At 37.2% G+C, this 23,579-nt stretch overlaps 1 protein-coding gene across 3 annotated transcripts in view; it reads left to right on the top strand.

The window, feature by feature from the left end:
- The window catches only part of CNKSR2 (connector enhancer of kinase suppressor of Ras 2), a 258,846-nt gene that overhangs the window by 190,272 nt on the left and 44,995 nt on the right, over positions 1 to 23,579 (top strand). For all 3 annotated transcript variants that reach the window (XM_007469301.1, XM_007469302.1, XM_007469303.1), the window contains 5 exons: positions 6,602 to 6,650; positions 7,070 to 7,242; positions 9,640 to 9,713; positions 10,006 to 10,077; positions 17,499 to 17,566. In XM_007469301.1, the coding sequence (XP_007469363.1) occupies positions 6,602 to 6,650; positions 7,070 to 7,242; positions 9,640 to 9,713; positions 10,006 to 10,077; positions 17,499 to 17,566 (436 nt within the window). The remainder of the gene's footprint in view (positions 1 to 6,601; positions 6,651 to 7,069; positions 7,243 to 9,639; positions 9,714 to 10,005; positions 10,078 to 17,498; positions 17,567 to 23,579) is intronic.

Genomic DNA, 23,579 nt, shown 5'->3' with positions numbered 1-23,579 from the left:
TTTTTTTTCCCCCCCCCCCCCCCCCCGGACTTCAGGTTAAAACAATCAGTTAATTAAGACTACATCCTGTGTTCTTTGCTGGTGGTTTGTTCAACTTTTATGCACTCAAACAGTATTTATTTAGTACTTCCTCTGTCTTACACAGAGGAAGTACTAAAATCCCTGTTCTAGTCAAAGGATAAAACAGTGCATAAAACAGTCAGAATTCCTCTTCTTTCATATATTTTGTGTTTGGAGGGAAGGCTGAGTAATAAACAAGAAATATAAGTACTTTTGGTAATGTTAAGTTCTAAGGAGAGAAATAAAGCAGGGAAGGAAAACAGGACGTGTTGAGGATGACAAGGATAACAATTTTAGATCGGGAAGCCTGGGAAGAATTTACTAAAAAGGAAGCATTTGACTCATGATCTGAAGGGGGTAAGGGAGTAAGCCACAAGAGTATTGCTGCCAAACCCAGGTTCGGCTGCTTGCTGCTCATAAGCCAATAATTCGAGAGGCAAGTGTCAGTAGAAAGGAAAGGTGCTTTAATCAGAAAAGCTGGCAATCTGGGGAGAAGCTGGACACGTGTCCAGAAACCAACTCTGAAGATTCTGGTCAGCCGTGACAGTTTTTAAAGGGAAAAATGGGGGTGAAGAATCTCAGTGGATCATCAAGGCAGGAGGTTGCGTTCTGCATCATTCTCCGTTGGGTGCAGACTGGCTGACTCTTCACATGTTATCTTGCCTGCATGATCTGCCTGCAGGATTGCTAAGGGAGCTTTTGGGGGTAGAGAGCTAGTCATTTTTTAACTGCTTAATTCTTCATTCTTTCATCTTTTTATCTAGGAAAAGAATCAACAAGTTAGACAAGGCATGGTGTGCATTCAGGAGAACATAGGTCAGGAGTTAGTTTCAATTGCTTAGTCATCTCATTCTTATAATTAGGTTATTTTAAGGTTAGAGGGGAACAGAAATGGGCAAACAGGAAAGGGGCAAAAGAGCAGCTTTCAGTATCTGAGCAGACATTTCAGACAGAGGGAACAGCAAGGGTATAGGCCCTAAGATGGGGCTCTACTCAGCATAATCTAGGAACAGCAAGTGTGGCTGGAGCAAAGTTAGTAAGGGTAGGCACAGGAAGCAAAGGTAACAGGGGCCAGGTCATACAGGGCCTTCAGGGTCAGTGGAAGGATTTGGGCATTTATTCAGAGTGAGATGAGAAGCCACTGGAGAGTTTTCATGATCAAATCATATTTTAACAGGATCACTCTGACTCTTACATTAAAAATAGAAGATACGAGAGCAGAGGAAGGGAGAACAGTGAGGAGATATTTTAGTGATGCACGTGAGGGATGATGGTGGCTTAGACCAAGGTGATAGTAGTAGTAGAGGTGGTAAGAAAAAGTCACATTGTGAACATATTTTGAATACAGAGCTGATACAGCTTGCTGGTGGATTGACTATGGGCTATAAGAGAAAGGAAAGAGTCAAGATTGACTCTAGTATTCTGGGTGTGAGCCACTGTGGGGAGAAGTGGAATTGCCATTTACTAAGGTATAGAAGACTAGGAGAGGAGCAGATTCGGTTGATGGGTGGTGGATATCATGAGCTCAGTTTTGTACACATTAAATCTGTTGAGTTAGGCAGCCTGCAGCTCAGTCAAGAAATCCCGATTGACTATATAAATTCATAAGTAGCTAAAGCTCAGAGTTTGTAAACATTCTTAGGGAGAAAGTTCAAAGAACTTTCACCCAGATGCTCACTACAATAAACAGAAAGTGCTAGTGATGGTGTTAGAAAGATTTTATTGAATGATGATTCAGGAAAAAAGATAAAAATATGTCTTGTAAGAGAATGGACCTTCACAGATGTTTACAAAAGGAGTCTATTTTGGGTGGTCAGTAAGCCTTATGAGCTTATACTTTGAATTCTCTCTCTCTCTGTCTCTCTCTGTCACACACATACACACACACACACACACACACCCTACCCCAAACACAAAAAGATACAGTCGTGGTCAAAAACAAGATCTAGTCTCCAAGGACTAGAAGAAAGAACAAAATTGCAGACAACAATAAATGGGAACTAAAGCCATATACCTGGTAGGCTCTGAGTCCAGAAAGAGCTAGAAATGACTGGGAGTCTACTCTAATGGGGATCAGAGAACAAATGGACCACAGCTATGTCAGGAAACTGAAGATTGACTCACTGGGTGAAACCAACTGGGAAGGCAAGCAGAGCTTCCTCACCCACGAGTATAAGGAGGTTGAATAAAGATACAGCAATTGACCAGAGCGCTGACTCTTATAAGGTTATTCTTTCCTTAGTAAATGGAAATTATGGGAAATCCAGAAAACCCCTTAAAATAAAATTTGAAATAATAACAAGATGATTAAGAACACTGAATATTCAGAGGCACTAGTACCAACCAGACATCCTGGATGTGTAAAATACAGTCAGTGAAATAAACACTCTATAGGTAAGATATAATTTAGACTGTTTAAAATCAGAGAGAGAATTAGGAAATTGGAAAACAGCAGAATGAATTCACCTAAAAAGCATTGCAGAAATATGAAAGATACATAGATGATAAATTGAGAGGTACCAACATAAGTCTAGAGACAAAAAGAGAGAGACTAGTAAAGAAGGCCCTTTGAAGAGATAATGCCTGAGAATTTTCAGAATTGAAGAAATAACACCTTCAAGTACAACACAATGAATGTGAAATGGGATTAATTAAAATCAGTTATAACCTAGACACATCATAGAGCAATTGCAGAATATCAGGGATAAGGAGGAAAATATTTTAAAAGCTACAGAGAGACTAAAGACAAATTATAACTAATGACAGAGTAGCTATAGATTTTTTATTTATTTATTTATTTTTGGCTGTGTTAGGTCTTTGTTGCTGCACGTGGGCTTTCTGTAGTTGCGGCGAGTGTGGGCTACTCTTCATCGCGGTGCACGGACTTCTCATTGCAGTGGCTTCTCTTGTTGCAGAGCATGGGCTCTAGGCATGCGGGCTTCAGTAGTTGTGGCACGCAGGCTCAGTAGCTGTGGCTCTCGGGCTCTGGAGTGCAGGCTCAGTAGCTGTGGCGCATGGGCTTAGTTGCTCGACGGCACGTGGGATCTTCCCAGACCAGGGTGTGAACCCGTGTCCCCCGCATTGGCAGGCAGATTCTTAACCACTGCGCCACCAGGGAAGTCCCTAGCTACAGATGTCTTAAGGTCAATGATAGATGCTAAAAGAAAATAAAGTGATATATTCAGAATGCAGAGGGAAAATTATTTTCAACTCAGAATTCTATACCCAGCTAAGGTATTATTTTATTTAAGAGTAAAGTGTTTTTATATTTTCAAACATAAAAATCTAGAAGTGTTTGCTACTCACAAACTGCTATGAAAGAACTTCTAAAAGACCTACTTACTTGAGCATGAACCTGGAAGAAGGGTGATCTGAAACTAAGAAGAAAAATACAGAAATAAAATATATTACAAATTTTCTGTCTCATGAGAAAAACATTCATCATCATTAAAGCAAAGATTCCAGGCCTCTTTCTTTTTTAACTTGGTCATAATACCTTATATGATCTGCTGTGTTATCCGTTATAGTCATGTATCTGTTCTTAATGTCTTGCTCTTATTAAATATTTCATGATATCACTAGAAACTGGGAAAAATGATAACAATTAAATATCTATCACTCAGAATGAATAATTCCATCAGTTCTACTAGAAAAGACTACACAAGATTGTAAATCTGCACCTCAAGGTATTTAATCATACTTGCTGATAACATGAGGAAACCTTCACTGTCAGGATTTATTTATATTTATGAATAATGAGCAGTTTCTGATACAAGTTTTTAAGGAATCTTTGAATCTGTTTCAGGGGTCCCCAAATCACCCACACGTCCAATGATTCACTAGGACTCAGACGCCTCAACATATAGTTGTACCCACAGCTAAGATTTTATTACAGTGATGCAGCAAGGGTATACAGCCAGATCAGTAAGGAAAAAAAGATACACATGATATCTGGAGAAATCCATGTGCAGGTTTCCTGTGCTCTCTCCTTCTCTTGACAGATCATGCAGAGTGCACACTTCCCCAGCAGCAAAAATACAGTCACATGTGTGTAGTGTCTCTGCCCGGGGGAGCCCATTGAAGACTCAAGTACCCAAGGATTTTAATGGGTTGGTTACATAGGCATCCTCTGCCTAGCAACTACTTTTCCTTTCCTGAAATGAAAGCAAGTGTTGAGTCCCCAGGTGGGCAAAATCATCTTATCGCTTAGGGAAGCTTCATGTCAGTACAGGGAACTGTTTACCAGCCAAGTTCCCATATGTCAGCCGAGGGCCAACCTTGCAAGCAGGCTTTTCTAAAATAGCAGCCTCAGGCCTGCTATATTACTCTTTTCTACACAGAGACCTATTTCCTTAATGGTAGTTTTCATTGTTTTTTCCATTACTTTCAAAAGCATATAATTCAATTAACTCTTTCATTTTAGAAAATGTCACATCACTTGGAAAAATAATGACGTCTCTCTTAAGAGAATTTCATTGTAATATTTACAATATTTTAAAAAGACAGCTAAAGCTTTGCTTCTTTGAATGATGGATAAATCTGTGTTGTGTGCCTAGGAGTTCTTAGGTTCCAACAATATGTATACTGATTATACTCTGCAATCATGATCAGTATGAGAATATATTTGGGAAGGGAAAGAAAAGATAATCTTGTTAAAAAAGAAAACCTGGAGAGCATAAAATATGTTTTTATGTAGATTTTAAAGTAGACCTTAAGGTTCTAAGAAATAACGTGCAAAAAGCATAGGAAGTACATTATATAACTCAATTCTTTTGAGCTGTCTGTTATCCATGTAGCTTCCTAAAAACAAACCACCCCCATCTTTGTCATTTTTAAAAATAATGAGCTGTAAAATTATAATGATTACTTGTGGAAACACAAAAGGAAAAAACCCAATCGGTAATTTTACAGCCAAACAATTTAGGGAAAATAACTATATGTAAATTAACTATACTTAAGCACACTAGCTTGAGTTATTATTTTGAAGCAAAGTGCACTCAAGAAAATTAACATAGCATGATGGGTTTTATCTTTTATGCTCTCTCTCCAAAATTGATTGTGAATTTCTATAGCCATGGATCCTACAAAGTTTTATACACACACACACCCCGCATATATATGTATTTATATTACTTTGACAAGTGGGTGATTATTTCTGCGTTACACTGAATGTCAGCAAATTATCTGACCCTTATCTTTAGGGCTAATATCCACCCATAATATTATATTCCTAAGAATTATGTAAACCATATATAAATTACGAAAATTATTATGTAAGTAGAATGTTATTTTACAAGCAAAGATACTAAATAAGGAAGTATGTCACGGAATACGAATTTACTTTATAAAACCAAGGCCAGCAAATTTTATGTAGACAAAATCCAATTGCCCCTTACAGATATGAAGAAGAATCTGTTACCCAAAATTCGTTTTGAAGGATTATCTGTGAATTAAAATTACACATGCTCTCTCTCTACCCTGTTAGCTAGCTAATCATATGAACATAATTAACCTTATTTAGACCAGTGAACAATCTAGTTTAGTAGACTGTCTGACTGGAACCAGTGATTTATAGTCACTAATTGAAAGCTAGACCAGTCGTACAGTTGTGGGTTTTTCTATTAAGACATTACGCTATTCTGGTCCTTAGCGTGGAATAAACTGATAGGTGGGTTTAACTGGGATGGTTGTTAGCTAGGCGAGTATGATGCAGGAAGTATATAGCTCAAGGAAATGGTTATAATGATGTCCCATGGAAAGCAAGTAGAAGAAGAGAAATAAAGGCACAAAAGGTGGTAAAGTCAATAAATTGGATGCCTCAGTGAAGATTTTCTAAAAATTGCTGGGTTGGAGGTATTATACTATGTAAAACGGAGATAATGGAGGCAGTTGTTGGAGTATGCTTAAGAGTAACAAATATAGGGTCATGGGGGTGGGTAGCTGAAGAGTGGAGAAGTAAAGAACATTGGAGATGAGGGACTGAGCGAGCCAACATACTGACATCACCTACATGAAGGTTAGTTCCCCATAATAGAGACAGAAGTAGGTGTGAGAAGAAAATATTGATTCAAGTGCTGAAATATTTAGCAACTGAGGGGGAGGGCCTAGGAGATCAGTAGCTCATGGTGGCTTATGGAATATAATGAAATTCAAAGGAACAAGTGGTAATCATATTTGCTTGACAAGTTCATAAGATTTTGTGAGAATCAAATGAGATATTGCCTGAGAAAGCACTATAAACCCCTAAGAAAGGTAGTGCTCTGCATATATGAGCCCTCAGTTTCAGCCCTGCTTTGTGTCCCTATTTCTCTGCCTACAAAATAAAGACCAAGATAATATTATTCTCTCCTGCTTCATGAGAAATTAGAAAGTTTAGTGGCATGTTATATATGAATTTGTTTTGAGTCTTTGGAAAAAGAAGGTACTTTCGCTGACCGGGGTTCAGAGTCACCGTTCAGCTTTTGAGTGTTCTCTGCAGCTTGTTGGCACTCCGATGGCACCCTGCGTATCAAATAACATTCTTCCCTATCTTTGATTTCAGACATTTCAGCAGTCTTCTCTGCAGCACAAATCAAAGAAGAAAAACAAAGGTAAGAAAAGGAAATGAAACATTTAGCTGCTTAGTTTGCACTGGGATAATCACCAGCACAGTTCACCCATCCTCTCTTGCCTGAGCCCAGTGTGGTTTGGAAGAGAACAACCCCCTAGCACAAGAGCTACCAAGACCGGCTTCTCCTTCAGGTCAATTATGATACAAGGTACCTTTTGCAACACATGGTCTCAACAGGTTTTCAGACTGGGATCATGCACTTCAGATTAAATTGTATGTCACTCATGTGGGCGAAAAGGTATTAAAATTTTCCATAGTTTTTTATTCTGATACAAAGAGAAAATAAGAATGTTTAAGGTTGTTAAGTATCCAGACTTATTTTTATAATCTATAGATTAATCTTCTGCCTTCACACATATACAAAATTTAAAGAGCATTTTTACCCACTATTATCTTTAGGTCCTATAGCCGGCAAGAGCAAAAGACGAATTTCTTGCAAAGATCTTGGCCGTGGTGACTGTGAGGGCTGGCTTTGGAAAAAGAAAGATGCGAAGAGTTATTTTTCACAGAAATGGAAGAAGTACTGGTTTGTCCTAAAGGATGCATCCCTATATTGGTATATTAATGAGGAGGTAAGACAAAGCACATTTTGTTTTCTCATTCATTTTATCTTTAACCAAAAGAATCATCGTTTTGAGACTTACATTTTAAAATCATATAATCACCTTAAGGCTAATTCAGGAGACTTCTGCTGGTTATTTTTCAGTCTGCCTTCTTAAAATGGTTGCATTGTGGGGTTCTGGAAAGGCAGTTGTCTCAATTATTCTAATGTAGCAACATATTTGAAATATAGATAATGTATAGTAAAATTCTGTATATCTAATTAAAAATACCAAACTAATTCAAGCAGTAGCTTACTCAAAAGGATTATACATGGAAATTTGATAAAGATTTTTAAATGTCTTGCTTTTGTTCAAAGTTTTAAAATTTTTTTCTGTTTGCTTTTTTGGGAGGAAGTCCTTTAGTAAGTTAAGTAAATTAAATTAATACCACCTGCAATTGTTTCAGTTTTTCTTAAGGAATAAATGAACTAGTAGATTAGTTTCAAAAATCTTCAAGTATTCATTTCATTTGGCCCAATAGGGACAGCAGGGGGAGGGTATATAATACATGCCAATTGTTCTTATGATTTCCTGTTTCATTTCCAGTAAACAGATTTATATCCAGAGTAATTATATAACCTGTCACATATCACAACAGATATACAGTATACCTTATTTTTTGATATTCCCTTAACTCTACATTCGCTTCCTTTGCCATAGCCATCTATCAGTTCACCTTAAGTTTTTTAGTTATTTTTTTTTTTACATCTTTATTGGAGTATAATTGCTTTACAATGGTGTGTTAGCTTCTGCTCCACAACAAAGTGAATCAGCTATACATATACATATGTTCCCATATATCTTCCCACCTTAAGTTTTTTAAACAAAAATTTCTATTGTTAGCTTGTTTTTTCATAAAAATGTATGTGGTTTAATGTAGTGTGCTGGCTAAAAACTTTTTGTATGCCAATCAAGTAGTATAAAAACATAAGCTCTTGGGCTTCCCTGGTGGCACAGTGGTTGAGAGTCCGCCTGCCGATGCAGGGGACATGGGTTCGTGCCCTGGTCCGGGAAGATCCCACATGCCACGGAGCGGCTGGGCCCGTGAGCCATGGCCGCTGAGCCTGCGCGTCCGGAGCCTGTGCTCCGCAACGGGAGAGGCCACAGCAGTGAGAGGCCCGCGTACAAAAAAAAAAAAAAAAAAAGAAAACATAAGGTCTCTATGTTTCTCTTTATTTTAGATCACTTGTAGATTGTCTGCTGAATGCTTTTCTGTCTTTCACAGTTTAATGGGGAGATCATAACTACCCCAAAAGTATTTTAAATTGTTCAAAATTTTTAATTTTAACATTAAAGACATCAAGGGTAACATAACACAAATCAAAGAGATTTGAGACTATTGTATTTACCCTAAGATTGGAAGAAAAAAATGCTCAAATATTGAAAAATATTGGAAGTTATACTGCTCTTGCATATAACACACACATTTTAGTCACTATCATTAGCATCAAATTTTATTAAGTTTTACATATAAACATACACACACACACTAAAAGAATTGAGAACCCCTATTCTTTTTCTTTGAGATGGCAGATGGGAGTATGATGTCTCCTGAACTTGATATATAAGGAGCCATGAACTGGTACAGCACAGATCAATGTTTGGGAGTAAAAGTCTGAGGAGTTGGCTCATGAACATGAAAGGGACAACAACATTTAAAGGGTTTAGCCAAAAATAATCTTAGCCTAGTTGTAATAACTTGCATCTGATGTAAGATTTTAGATAATTCTCCTGTCTTGTATTCCCATCCCACATTGGGGGGGGGCATTTTATGGATTTCATTCAGTTTTCCAAGTGAAACATGACTTTTATGTATATATAGCATGTAAACCAAGTCAGATATTTGAAAAGCAAATTAATCTCTTCATTTGTAAGATCTTGAGTACACAAAATAATTATTTAATTCAGGTTTAAGAGATTTTTTTTTGGAGACAGAAAAGGAATTGAATTAGTAAATGTCCCTACATTTTATATCTGAACATTTAAAATGGTAGAAAATTGAATTGTAAATGTGGACTACAGTTATTTTATATGTTATAAATGTGTATGTACATTCTGAGGGAAAAATTACTTATAAAACAGGTTTCACTTTGAGAATTAAAATTTTTTCTATCTTTATTTTAATATAAAAAGGATTTTTAAACATTTCTATATGTATTTTAATTTGTACTATTCTAAATGTTCAAAATATACCTTCAATTTAATGGACTATAACAGGTAAGACTGAAATTCTGATCTCTAAAATGTCTAATTTAAAGGATTAAATGAACTGATTTATTAGTATAGATATTTAAGGCATAGTTATATAGTAGCACCAGCTTCAAACCTTTGTATATAATCCCCTAAACAAGAGTGTTGCCTCTTTAGGATGAAAAAGCAGAAGGATTCATCAGTCTGCCTGAATTTAAAATTGATAGAGCCAATGAATGCCGCAAGAAATAGTAAGTTGATTTTATTTGGGGCGAGGGAGAGAAAGGAAGGGTAGTTTTGGTTTTTTTTAATTTCTAGCTTTTAAATTATAGGTTGCTTGTCTAATGCTTTCAAATTGAGGTAATAAGAAAGCAGTTTTGTGGGCAGAAAATTGAATTTTTCACTCATTTCTGTCATCACGGCAGAAGCATTATATATGTGAACTCAGATTAGATCTGAGGTAATTTTTATCCATAAAAATTGTTTGGTTCTAACTTATTTCCCAATTTGAAATAAATAAATGTACTCTGTTTCCTTTTGCAGTGCATTCAAAGCCTGTCATCCTAAAATCAAAAGCTTTTATTTTGCTGCTGAGCATCTTGATGATATGAACAGGTAAAGCTACTTAAATTTCAAAATACTTAGAAAGTCAATTAGGCTTAGATTTCTGTTTTCCACATCAATGCCTAGAGAATAATGTCACTGAAGTTTCTAGATCAGTTTAAAATAAAATGGACCCAGCCATAGCTCCATGTAGCCATACCTAATTTTAAAGAATGGCATTTTAAAAAGTCAAAATAAACTCATTGACTTTTTGTCAAGTTTACCAAAAATGTGCCAGAATCCATATATAGGGCAAAAAAAAAAAAATCCACTGTAGAAAAAAAAATGTTTTTAAGTCCATTTCAAGAATATGTCTTCAAATTTATTCCCAAGTGAGGAAAAAAGGATACCCACAAAAAAAGCTGACTTTTCGGGCTTTCCTGGTGGCGCAGTGGTTGAGAGTCCGCCTGCCGATGCAGGGGACACCGGTTCGTGCCCCGGTCTGGGAAGATCCCACATGCCGCGGAGTGGCTGGGCCCGTGAGCCACGGCCGCTTAGCCTGCGCGTCCGGAGCCTGTGCTCCGCAACGGGAGAGGCCACAACAGTGAGACGCCCAAGTACCATCAAAAAAAAAAAAAGCTGACTTTTCCAAGTGCTGAGTATTTATGACAGAATATCCATCTCAATAACTTAGGCATAGGCATAGTTGGTGTATCTCTCTGTCACCTTTCTTCTATCACTGGACAGGATTGTGCAGCCAAGTGATTAGATGGCACGTGGTTATTTGGTGGCTCTGGGAAAATCTGGATATATATTTTTTCATTATCTACAACATACTGCTTCTTGTTTCCATTTTGGCTCTTATGAGTTTGATCCTTTCTTCCTTTTTCTTTCTTTTCTCCTTTCCCTTTTCTAGATTTGTAGAAATTGGATTTAAGATTCAAAATTTTCCCCTTCACAGGTCTTCAGTAGGCAGTGCATGTTACATATGTGATGTGCCAACAGTTAGGAAGACGAAGAATAGCATAGTGGTTAAGAGTATGAACTTTGGAACCAGGCTGTCCAAATTCCAGCGGTCCCACTTAGTAGCTATGTGACCTTGGATATAGAACTTAACCTCTCTCTGTCAGGTATTAACTCTTTTTAAAAAATGGAGAGGGCTTCCCTGGTGGCGCAGTGGTTGAGAGTCCGCCTGCCGATGCAGGGGACACGGGTTCGTGCCCCGGTCCGGGAAGATCCCACATGCCGCGAAGCGGCTGGGCCCGCGGGCCATGGCCGCTGAGCGTGCGCGTCCGGAGCCTGTGCTCCACAACGGGAGAAGCCACAACAGTGAGAGGCCCGCGTACTGCAAAAACAAAGAAAAAAACAAAAATTAAAAAAAAATTAAAAATGGAGATAATAACCATCTCCATCCATAGAACTGTTATGAGGAGCAAATAAGAACACATAAAGAGCTTAGAACAGTACCTGCTAAATTGTAAGTGCTATATAAGTGTTTGCTTTCAATATATATTCCTTTTATATACTTCGGGTTCTCACGCCATATACCTTTCTTTGTATATCTCTAAAGAGTTAGTGTTCAGATATTTTTAAGCACAAAGTTTTGGAGCTTCATAAATGTGCTTGAACACACTAAATGGACACTTAATCTGCTTTTATAAATAATCTTGTTCTTTGACACTTCAGGGTATAGGCGTGATTTTTCCAAACCAAGGATATGAATACAAGGAGAGGGCAAAGAAAGGTGTTGAGAAAACTTGATAAAATCTTTTATAATTAATAGGAGAACTGAGCCTTTCTTTTATTGAAATATAATTGATTAACAATATTGTGTTAGTTTCTGGTGTACAGCAAAGTGATTGTTTTATATATTCTCTTTTCTTTTCCATTATGGTTTATTATAAGATATTGAATATAGTTCCCTATGCTATAGAGTAGGTCCTTGTTGTTTTATCTATTTTATATATAGTAGTGTGTACCTGCTAATCCCAAACTCCTGGTTGATCTGTCCCCCTCTTCCCCTTTGGTAATCCTAAGTTTGTTTTCTATGTCTATGAATCTGTTTCTGTCTTATAAATAAGTACATTTGTATCATATTTTAGATTCCACATATAAGTGGTATTATATGGTATTTATCTTTGTCTGACTTACTTCACTTAGTATGGTAATCTCTAGGTCCATCCAAGTTGCTGCAAATGGCATTATTTCATTCTTTTTTTTTTTGCGGTACGCAGGCCTCTCACTGTTGTGGCCTCTCCCGTTGTGGAGCACAGGCTCCGGACGCACAGGCTCAGCAGTCATGGCTCACGGTCCCAGCCGCTCCGCGGCATGTGGGTTCTTCCCGGACCAGGGCATGAACCCGTGTCCCCTGCATCGGCAGGCGGACTCTCAACCACTGCGCCACCAGAGAAGCCCTATTTCATTCTTTTTTAAACTGAGTAATATTCCATTGTATATATATACCACATCTTTTTTATCCATTCATCTGTTGATGGACATTTAGGTTGCTCCCGTGTCTTGGCTATTGTAAATAGTGCTGCTGTGAACATTGGCGTGCATGTGTCTTTTTGAATTATGGTTTTCTCCAGATATATTCCCAGGAGTGGGATTTCTGGATCATATGGTAGCTATATTTTTAGTTTTTTAAGGAACTTCCATACTGTTTTCTATTGTGGCTGCACCAATCTGCATTTCCACCAACAGTGTAGGAGGGTTCCCTTTTCTCCACACACTCTCCAGCATTTATTGCTTGTAGATGTTTTGATGATGCCCATTCCTACTGCTGTGAGGTGATACCTCAATGTAGTTTTGATTTGCATTTCTCTAATAATTAGTGATGTTGAGCATCTTTTCATGTACCTATTGGCCATCTGTATGTCTTCTGTGGAGAAGTGTATACTTAGGTCTTCTGCCTATTTTTTGACTAGGTTGTGGTTTTTTTGTTGTTGTTACTGAGTTGTGTGGGCTGTTTGTATATTTTGGAAATTAAGCCCTTGTCAGTCACATCATTTGCAAATATTTTCTCCCATTCCTTAGGTTGTCATTTTGTTTTGTTTATGGTCTCCTTTGCTGTGCAAAAGCTTATAAGTTTCATTAGGTCCCATTTGTTTATTTTTGCTTTTATTTCTATTGCCTTAGGAGACTGACCTAAGAAAACATTGCTGGGATTTATGTCAGATAATGTTTGCCTATGCTCTCTTCTAGGAGTTTTATGCTGTCATGTTATATTTAAGTCTTTAAGCCATTTTGAGTTTATTTTTGTGTAAGGTGTGAGGGAGTGTTCTAACCTCATGGATTTACATGCAGGTGTCCAGCTTTCCCAACACCACTTGCTGAAGAGACTGTCTTTTCTCCATTGTGTATTCTTGCCTCCTTTGTCAAAGATTAATTGAGCATAGCTGTGTGGGTTTATTTCTGGACTCTCTATTCTGTACCATTGATCCATATGTCTGTTTTTGTGCCTATACCATGCTGTTTTGATTACTGTCACTTTGTAGTATCGTCTGAAATCTGGGAGTGTTATGCCTCCAGCTTTGTTCTTTTTCCTCAGGAATGCTTTGGCAATTCTGGGTCTTTTATGGTTCCATATAAATTTTAGGATTATTTGTTCTAGTTCTGTGAACTGAGCCTTGTATTTGGTTTCCATAATCTTCTCTTGATTTGCATGTTACCATTCTTGAAATTTCACACTAGCTAATCAGAATTTGAAGCGCTTATTCTCTAAATGAAAATGGTTATGTACTTGTTGGGGAGGGGTGGTACTCTATTTTGTGTTTTAACTATTTTATACTTCTACTGTTGTTGTTACTCACTATCCATTTTACCACAATTGAGCTCAATGCCCTTAGGATAAATATGAAGGATTTACATCATAACCAAACAGAAAATAAGTGGTATATATAATCATGTCCTCTCCTACAAGATAGATCCACTAGAACACAGTTACTTCCATCCAGGAATTAACATAAATTAATCTTTTGTGATACTTGCTAATCAGGGTCTTTTTAGTTTTAGAAAATAGCCTGTTCAAAAATGCATTTTTATGAACTATAAAAACCATTCTTGATCTCCATTCTCTACCCTGTGTTAGCAATAACTCAGAAGTGTATGATGTCACTAACTCTTCCCTAATACTCCTGTGGATGTATCTGGTTCAGGATATCAGAGAAGAAGCTAAACCAAACCCATATGTTTCATTTTGTTGCCTTTTCTAAGCAATGGGTCAACGAAAAAAAAAAATCTGATCAAATATGTCATCTCCACATGGTACATTTAAGAGTGCTGTTTTATGTAAGCCTTGCCATGGTGTACTACAACCTTCAGAATTAAATTGTCCTGAAATACTGAATCTTTTTTTAAAATTTAAGTATAGTGGACTTTTATTGTTTTGCCCTGCTTTTTATTTTTTGAATAAGCGTATTCCTAATGTCTGCTTTCAATAGGCAAGTTTATTAAAAATTACTTGTCAATAGGACGGAGGAGAGTCAGTGCTGGCAATATTCACAGAGGATTGGTGATGGGGAGAGACAGCCTCCAACAACTTTATTTAATAAGCTGATTGTTACGTAACAGCAAGATGGTCTGGGTGTTGGTTCATTCTATGCGTAGTCCTTTGAAGGCATGTACCTAAGCCTTCAAGAGATGATATAGTTATAAATAATTATAATTATATTATAATAATTATAAATAAATGCCTTGCCTGGTTATTTCATAATTTCTAAAGTATTATCATATGTATTTTTTAAATGTAGTGCTAGTTTTGACAGGACCTAGTAACTGGAATGAAAAAGCAATCCTTAGATTTAATTTTCTTCTGTAAAATCCGCATGTGTGTATACACATACATACACACACGCATACATATACCCAAATATATATAACTTAGAATATTAAAATCTCACCATCTATTTTTTGAGTAGCTTTAAGTTTGATTGTGAGGTAATCTGCAAAAACACTTTTGAGCACCCTACCACCAATCCATCTGTTCCATCCTCAGAAATGAGCATTGAAACATTAAAAAAAACTTTTTTGCCAGCCTGTGTGAAATCTGTGGGAAGAAAACAAAACATCATGTTTCTCAAGTATTCTGAGACTTATTTACTGAATTCACTTGGCCTATGTATTCCTTTTCATGTCAGCACATATGTCCTTATAATTGTCAGGACTCACCAGTTTCTGTTTAGTGTGATTATCTTACATTTCTTCCCTAGTTCTTACTCTGGTTTCCCTCTCAGTACGTTATTCTGTGTCAGCTGTTGACAGCTTCATTGGAACATTCACCATAGGCCCAATCCTCTTATCCTTAAATATTGTCTGTCTCCCTCACTGAAGATGCAGGCATCATGAAAACAGATACTTTGTTTCATTTATCTTTCTCTATCCTCAGTGCCTAGAACAGTACCTGGCACACATTAATATTTCTTAACTCAATTAATGCATATATATCTGCTGTTCATAATAGCATATAAACACCAAACCATAACTGCAGCAAGTGTTTGGATAAGCATCTTCTAACTGAGGCCTAAGGACAACTTTATCCAAGACAGCAACAACAGTTGTGTAGCATTCGGCCTTTTGTGTCTGTACATACAAGTTTATGCATACACTTTGTAAAGAGTTTTTACTGGGGACAGAATTTTTCTTCCTAAGAGTAGTTTAATTTTTTAATTGTCTTGTGGAATTTAGGAATCCTGGAGCTCATCAAAGGCAGAAATTATGTCTTATTCATTTTTGGACCCACAAAACGTAGCTCATTGTTCAGCATACAACAGGCATTTAATAAATATTGTTGAGCTGAAAAATTAAGAAGCCTCTTTTTAGTTTCCTTAGTCATCTCATGAAGACCTCACTGCTCTTTAGACTTCTGATAAAATGAAATTTCAGTGATATATTAAAAAGTATTCAATATGAAGTACTGAATTAAAATTCAATAACAAATATTCCTCTAGTGGTATCAACATCATTTCCACCCAAAAAGCAGCAAGCCAGTCTTTCCTCAGAGTGCTAAGATTCACCTTGTAGTACAAATTCAACCCCTTTCTTACTACAAATGACCTATAGGCTAGATTTTAATTTTGACCTTTTACTAATGATTGGACTCATTTTTTAAAGGTTATTTGTCATGAAGTTAACTTCTTGACTTACAGTTTATAATTTTCTGGGTCGTGTGTATATATCATGCTACTGAATTCATTTGATCCATTTTTTTTTCCATTTCTGCTCCAGTCCCTTCTTTACTTCCCATAGTTGAGGTGATCATTATATTGTAGGCTTTGTCAAAATAAAGTTGTGCTTCAAGTGACTTATTCTTAAAATTAAAGCTTAAGTTTCCATGGATGTGATTTTGTCCATTAGAGAAACAACTTTCCTCCCTCCCTTTTCAAGATATTCTAAGTATCTGATGCACAGTTAACACCACTTGGCATAAATGACGAAATATATGAGTCACTTCCAAGAAAGTCATCTTCCACTTGACAGGGGAGATAATCTCCTACGAGAAAAACTTCTCAAACACAGTTTTTTTCCTAAAAACATGTTTCAATCAGATTATTCCACAATTTAATGATGTTAACTATACTAGTGATTCCAAACTTACTCAAGCTAGTTTGGAAGGTTGATTCTTCCTTACTTTCTTATTTGGGAAGATATATGGATCATAGCTCAGGATTGACCAGTGGGAAACTGTCAGGTTAGTTTAAAGATTTTGTGATTTGATAATCTGATGCAGTGTAAACAGTTATCCAGAATAATGAACACAGGGAGAGACCTGGTGGGACAAAAGACAGAGATTGAAATAGTGCTTTGCTTCAAGCAGTTCCCTACATTGGCAATAGCAACTCTTCTGAAAGGGGAAAGAACTAAGATTTATTTTTAAATTACTGTTGTTCATGGAAATAAATTTTCAAGATCTAAACAGAGGTTAAAATTGTATATGCTCGTTTTGTCTTTGGAACAACCTAATACCCTTGTATTTAGAGACAAATCTCCAAAGTATACTATTACTGAGATGTGTTTCCCTTTGGATCATTAAACTTAAAGGAGATTCATCAAAACTAATATTGCATAGTAAAACATATTTTGACAGGCAAGGTCTATAACTTTTTCCCTTCTCAGGACAAATTATATCTGATATTGCTTAAATATCTCTAAAGGAGCATTTGTTCTGAAGAAATAGAACAGCAAAAATATTTGGAGCAACAGAATTAATAGGGCTTTGGTCATCTCAAAACCCTTTATGTTGCAGATGTTAACAGGTTTGCCCAAGACTCTTCTAGTGAAATAGCATCTTTAGTGTGGGAGCAGTTTGTACTACAGCAAATTATAGCTCATTGAAGACTCCATGTGTTAAGAGTAGCAGAAAAACACACCCTTTATCTGGGATTATTCCATATATTCTTATACATTTTAAAATAACTATTCCCAAGAAAATAGTTAAGTATAAAGTATAAAAAAATCAGTTGCAATGTTACTGACTTTAATATTTGTTTCTTCAGGTGGCTTAACAGAATTAATATGCTGACTGCGGGATATGCAGAACGAGAGAGGATTAAGCAAGAACAAGGTAAAGGAATACTTTTTTTTTTTACTATTGTGTTACACTTCTTTTTTCTTGCTGTTTTCCTATACAGTGATTCACTGCTATCACTTGAGAGAAAATGCGTATGTCAGTCTGTGGTTATTACTCTTCTGTTCACTTTGAATCCAAACCATAGCATCTTATGGGTAAGGTTTAGTAAATTAAACAGGAAATAAATTCAAATTTTTGGAGCAGCTAATGTGGAGTTCATTCCTGTTTGTTGCCATCTTCTTTAGTCTACTTCCTATGGAGGAAAAAAATTTTAAAAGCCTAGGGTGGGAGGGAGGGAGATGCAAGAGAGAAGAGATGGGGGGATATATGTATATGTATAGCTGATTCACCTTGTTATAAAGCAGAAACTAACACACCACTGTAAAGCAATTATACTCCAATAAAGATGTTTAAAAAAAAATTAAAAAGCCTAGAATTGGTCCTTTATATTGACCCAAGTCAAGGTCCTTGGTGGTGAGTTGTTTTTTCTACTTAGTGGTTTCACAGACATTTAAGTGCTCTTTTATGCAAAGAGCTCAGATGAATGATCCCTTCTTCCATAGATTATCTCATTTGCTTGTGTTCTTCAGTTCTGTTACTTTGTTAGCTCTGTGATCTTATGGAACTTGCCTTAGTATTGACCTCACATTTATGAAATACAGTATCCTGATGCAAAATTGAAATCTTAACAAAAGTTGTGGTCACCATTCTAAAAGTAGCTTCAGGGCTTCCCTGGTGGCACAGAGTATTAAGAATCCGCCTGCCAATGCAGGAGACACGGGTTCGAGCCCTGATCCAGGAAGATCCCACATGCCGCGGTGCAACTAAGCCCGTGCGCCACAACTACTGAGCCTGCTCTCTAGAGCCTTCGAGGCACAGCTACTGAAGCCCGCGCGCCTACAGCCCAGTGCTCCACAACAAGAGAAGCCACCACAGTGAGAAGCCCGCGCACTGCAACAAATAGTAGCCCCCACTCACCGCAACTAGAGAAAGCCTGTGCGCAGCAACGGAGACCCAACGCAGCCATAAATAAATAAATAAACTTATTTTAAAATAAAAGTAGCTTCACATTTCCCAAAGAATGTTTGCTATACATCCCTTGGAAGCATAAATAGTTCTTTGTAAACTTTTGAGACATCCTGAAGTTAAAAGGATTCCACACATTGATACACATATTTCTAGTTGTGTCTCCAGTGGACATAGCCTGTTGGTCGACATGAAGATTCTGAAAACCTACCGTTTCCTCACGGAGAAAGCTTTTTAAATATCTCAAAACTAACGGTTAGAGAGATGTAAAGAAGATAACCAGATCCCAAAACCAATCTTTCAGCAATATTTAGGTCAGGGGTCAGCAAACTTTCTGTAAAGATCCAGATAGTAAATATTTTAGACTTTGCAGGCCTTAAAGTTTCTGTTGAAACTATTCAACTCTGCTATAGACACATGAAGGGAAGTGGCTGTACTTCAATAAAGCTTTATTTATGGACACTGAGATTGAATTTCATAACATTTTTCACATTTTGAAAAATATTCTTCTCTTGATATTTTTTATCCACTTAAAATGTAAAAACCATTCTTGATCCACAGGCTGTATAAAAACAGTCAAAGAGCCTCATTTGGCCTGCAGGCCACAGTTTATCAACCCCTGGCTTAGAGCCATGGGGTGAGAGAATGGGGGTGACTAGAGCAGTGAAGGGTGAGGAGATAGGGCAAGAAGATTTCCAAGGAATAGCAAAATATGGTTACTGCCAATGGGAATTCAGCATCTTATTAAGACTCTAAAAAATTCACACTTGAAACTGCCTAAGAAAAATTAAAGAGCAACATAACGTAAATGAGTACTAATTTTTGCACCACATGCAACTGATTTAAAAAATTGCTAAGTGGCTGCAAATTTTTTTTAAAAACTTGAGAAGGAGTCAGGATTAATGAGGAAATACTTGGAGAAAGTAATCAGTGAGCCTCATATAAAGTTAGCGGTGAAGAGGCAAAGAAGATATTTTATTAAATATTAAAGTGTTTCTGAATAAGGCCTTCAGCTAACACCCTAATTGTATTAAGGTGAAATAAGCACCCATCCTGCCTGAAATTACATTGAATTCTAGTAGAAAAGATACCCTTAGTACAATATGGAAAGTGAAACATGGGAAAGTACAAACCAAATTCCATGGGAATGAGGCTAGAGATTCCTTCTAGGAGGGAAATTGGAAAAAAACATTATGTGGACTCATTATCTGAACTGGTTCTCGCAGGATGAGAAGTAATAAAATAAAACATTCCTGGGAGTGGAAGCAGCATGAGTACTTCCACAAATAACATGGAAACCATCTCTATCAAATCACTGTGCACAGGCAAATCCCAGCCAGGACTATGAAGTGTCAGGCCAGTTATTGTCACATTTCTTCATTGTTAAAAGTTTATTCCCCACTTTCATACTTCTACTTAATTTATAGGCCTACAATTACAGTAAGAGAGCTAAATACACAAACACACACACACACACACGCACGCACGCACCAGCCTTCCTTTTCAAATTACTTTATAAAGCATGAAAACTGTTCTTTAAAAGTGCATATAGATTTATTTCTCAGTTTTTTAAGATGCAAGAATTAGAAGTGTGGGCAATGTGCCAATAGGGGAATGACTCTTGAAAAAAGTCAGTTTGCATGAATAAGGAACGTTGGATTTTCAGGCTTCTGTATTTTATCACTCGGCATTTCTTTGAAGCTGAGCATGGCCTTGATTTTAGTGGATTTCCTTTGTACTTGTCATTATAAAACCAAATTTCATTATGGATAAAAGAACTGGTAAGTCATATTGCACATGCACGTTCCAAAAAATACCCATTCCATGGATTCATGCTGCCGTAGTCTGTCATGTGAGTATTTATTTTAGTGCCTACTGGAATGTGGTAGACAATCATAGGTAGAAGCTAATAGTTACAGTTCAGGTCTCTACAACCAGAATCTCTGAAATAATTTAGATTTCCACCTAGAGTATACATTCATCAGGTACTCTAACGTAGGTCAGAAATATATTAGACTTCCTACCTTATGCAGGATTAGGTCTTACGTATTCTGTATAGACAACTACTGGATGCACGTGTCTATTCCACACTTCTATAGAATTGATTGACATCTAAGTACCATTCTCAGTAGGGAAGTTTAAACTTGATACAAAATATAGCTCTTTGAGAATTGGGAATATTTCAGAAAGATGCAAAGGAATAACTGCCAAACACTGTTTCTATTTAAATACTCAGTACAGCTTGGAAGTGACTCTTTCATTGACTTAAATAAAAGTTTAGTGAATTGCTGTCTTTAACTACAGAAGTATAAAGGATATGGGGTTCTTTTTCATTATGCATTGTTTTACTTAGAGAAAACAGGGTTACACTAAATTCTGCCAAGATCATAATTTAGCTAATTGTCTGCTAATCATTTTTCTATATTTTTCCAGCTTCAAATCAGACATTCATGACACATTATTTTCAGTCACACACAAGGTCTTTGTAAAGCTTTAATTACATAAAAGTGAATGAAATACATTGTATTTCTTTGATAGTTCTAGATGAAAAAGTCAATTTCTTTCAAATTATCCTTTTGTATCAACATGAGAAGTAAAGTGGAAATTTTCCTCTTCTATTGATGGCACTGTTTATTCATGATTAGTTACTTGTAAAATTGAATATCACTGCAAGAGACATTAAAAGTATCCATTTATTTTGTGCTAAATAGAGAGCTAAGAAAAATAAATTAATTTGCTCCTAGAATGAAAATCAGACTGGTTTCAGCCTCTGGGAAGCAGTGTGCCTGTAATTTTCCACACAAAACCAAAATGCCTAAATTTTCTGTGCTATAGCCTCTTCCCTGGCATTGCTCTCTCAAAGACACACAGGTTAGTGTGTGAAATGAAGTTATTTTGCAAAGTGGTATTTCAGCCTTTTCTTAGACAACCCAAGAAAAGTTTGGTTTGATGGTGTTTTTTCTTTAATAAACCAAGAATTACATCAAATAAAGGATTAGAATTCTTCCTAATTTTGCGGGGGGCGGGGGGAGGAGAGAGAGAATCTCCTAAATCTGTCACTTGTAATAATAGCTATAGAGATCTTGATAAAATGGTGATCATCTCCCTCTCAGTGTGCTGACAGGACCCCTTGAGGAGCTAATTCCTTGAGACCCAAGGTCTCAGTGCAAAGGTGAAGGGGGAACTCAGCACAGGTGCCATAGTTTCTGGAAATAGTGGGAAGGGTAAGAGCAGAGTGATCTTCACAAGCCTACTGCTTGGGAGCAGGGTGAGGAGGTGCTTAGTACCTCCACCTCCAGCAATAATTTCTCAGTAGTATTTCAAGCTCCCACAAAACTACCCAACTGAGGCCCCAGAGCTCCAGAATTCACTTTTCATTGCTGGAACTTGCTACAAGAAAAAACTAATGTCTAAGAAGATGAACACTAGGCATTTATCTCCTCTGTGATCTGGGTCAGACTGTCCTGGCATGCTACCTACAAATCCACCCAATATTAGGAATCTTAATATTTATTGAGTGCTTTCAAGATGCAAGGCGCTTGAATATACGTTACCTTAGTAGCCCACTCACACAACTCTGAAAGGTGGTTATTATTAGCCCCCTTTTACAGATGATAAAACAGACTCAAAGAGATTAAGTAACTATCACAAGAGCACAGAAATGGTAATTGGTACAGCCAAGCACTGAACCTACATCTGCGCGAGTATATAGTTCATGCTTTTCCCACCAGTGTTTACTGGGTCCATTTCTGGGCAACTACATCAATTCATATTTGAGGGGAGACTTAGTATGCTGCCCATCACTGGTGTGACCCAGTGTAAAAACCAGATCTCAAATTTAGGTTAACTAGTGTTTGCTTATCCTTTACTCAAAGGGAATAATTAAAGTAGGAATTGGATTTTCAGAGACCTTGTATTCTGAGGCCTGAATATAATAATCTCCATTGCTAAAGAATTTTGAGCAGCAGGAGGAGGGGGACTTGAAGGATCATGAATATATGTCACATTAAATTCTCCCACTAAGTCGTACAAAGAGTCCCAGTGACTTGGCCCTTCGAGGCTTAGAGCAAGGCAATTTCTTAGTTCAAACCGCAGTTCTACTACTTTCTATTTGGCATATTATAATAAGTACTCAGTAAATGTTAGCTGTACTTATTAATCAGCACCACAAGGAAAATATATAAAAATATTACAATATGGGAATTCCTGGGTGGATAAGGGTACCTGTAAAAACATGTGCCATGGGGCTTCCCTGGTGGCTCAGTGGTTGAGAGTCCGCCTGCCAATGCAGGGGACACGGGGTTCGTGCCCCGGTCCGGGAGGATCCCACATGCCACGGAGCGGCTGGGCCCGTGAGCCATGGCCGCTGAGCCTGCGCATCCGGAGCCTGTGCTCCGCAACGGGAGAGGCCACAGCAGTGAGAAGACCGCGTACCGCAAAAAAAAAAAAAAAAAGTGCCATGATTTTTCACCTACATCTGAATATAAGTTAAGGTTCTTTTGTGATTTAGATTTTCATAAGAATAAGGAAACTTTTCTCTTCTTTTATCATTTGAAATTCATATGGCTAATACTTCTAGGTTTTTCCTTGTAAATCACATAAAGCAGTTACAGGGTGGTTGAGATATTGGTAGAACAGATTCTGATGATTGGCCTTTGTGGTGTGTTTTACTTACTTGACTAAGGTATCTCTCGGAGTTTTTCCCTTCCTTCTTGCCTGAGGTCTGCCAAGTCACTTTGTCTAGCGGCTTACATTTTCTACCCTTTTAAGTAGTTCTAGAAGTTTGGAATTTACAGCCCACATCAGCAGATTTGCCCTTTTGCGTTTGGCAAGAATCAGGGTTTGCCGTGTGTTTCTAAGTAGAGGTGGGAGTATGGTGTTATAGAGATTCATGTCAGCATGACTCTGGAAACAGCGACTGTTAGGTAACCAGTGAACTGAAGCCACAGAAGAGGATTGAGAACATTTTTTTTTTTTTTTT

This window comes from Lipotes vexillifer, unplaced genomic scaffold (assembly GCF_000442215.2).
Source record: "Lipotes vexillifer unplaced genomic scaffold, Lipotes_vexillifer_v1.1 scaffold1442, whole genome shotgun sequence".
NCBI lineage: Eukaryota > Metazoa > Chordata > Mammalia > Artiodactyla > Lipotidae > Lipotes > Lipotes vexillifer.
Note: the sequence above shows the minus strand (reverse complement) of the source record. Positions and strands in the feature narration are given on the sequence as shown.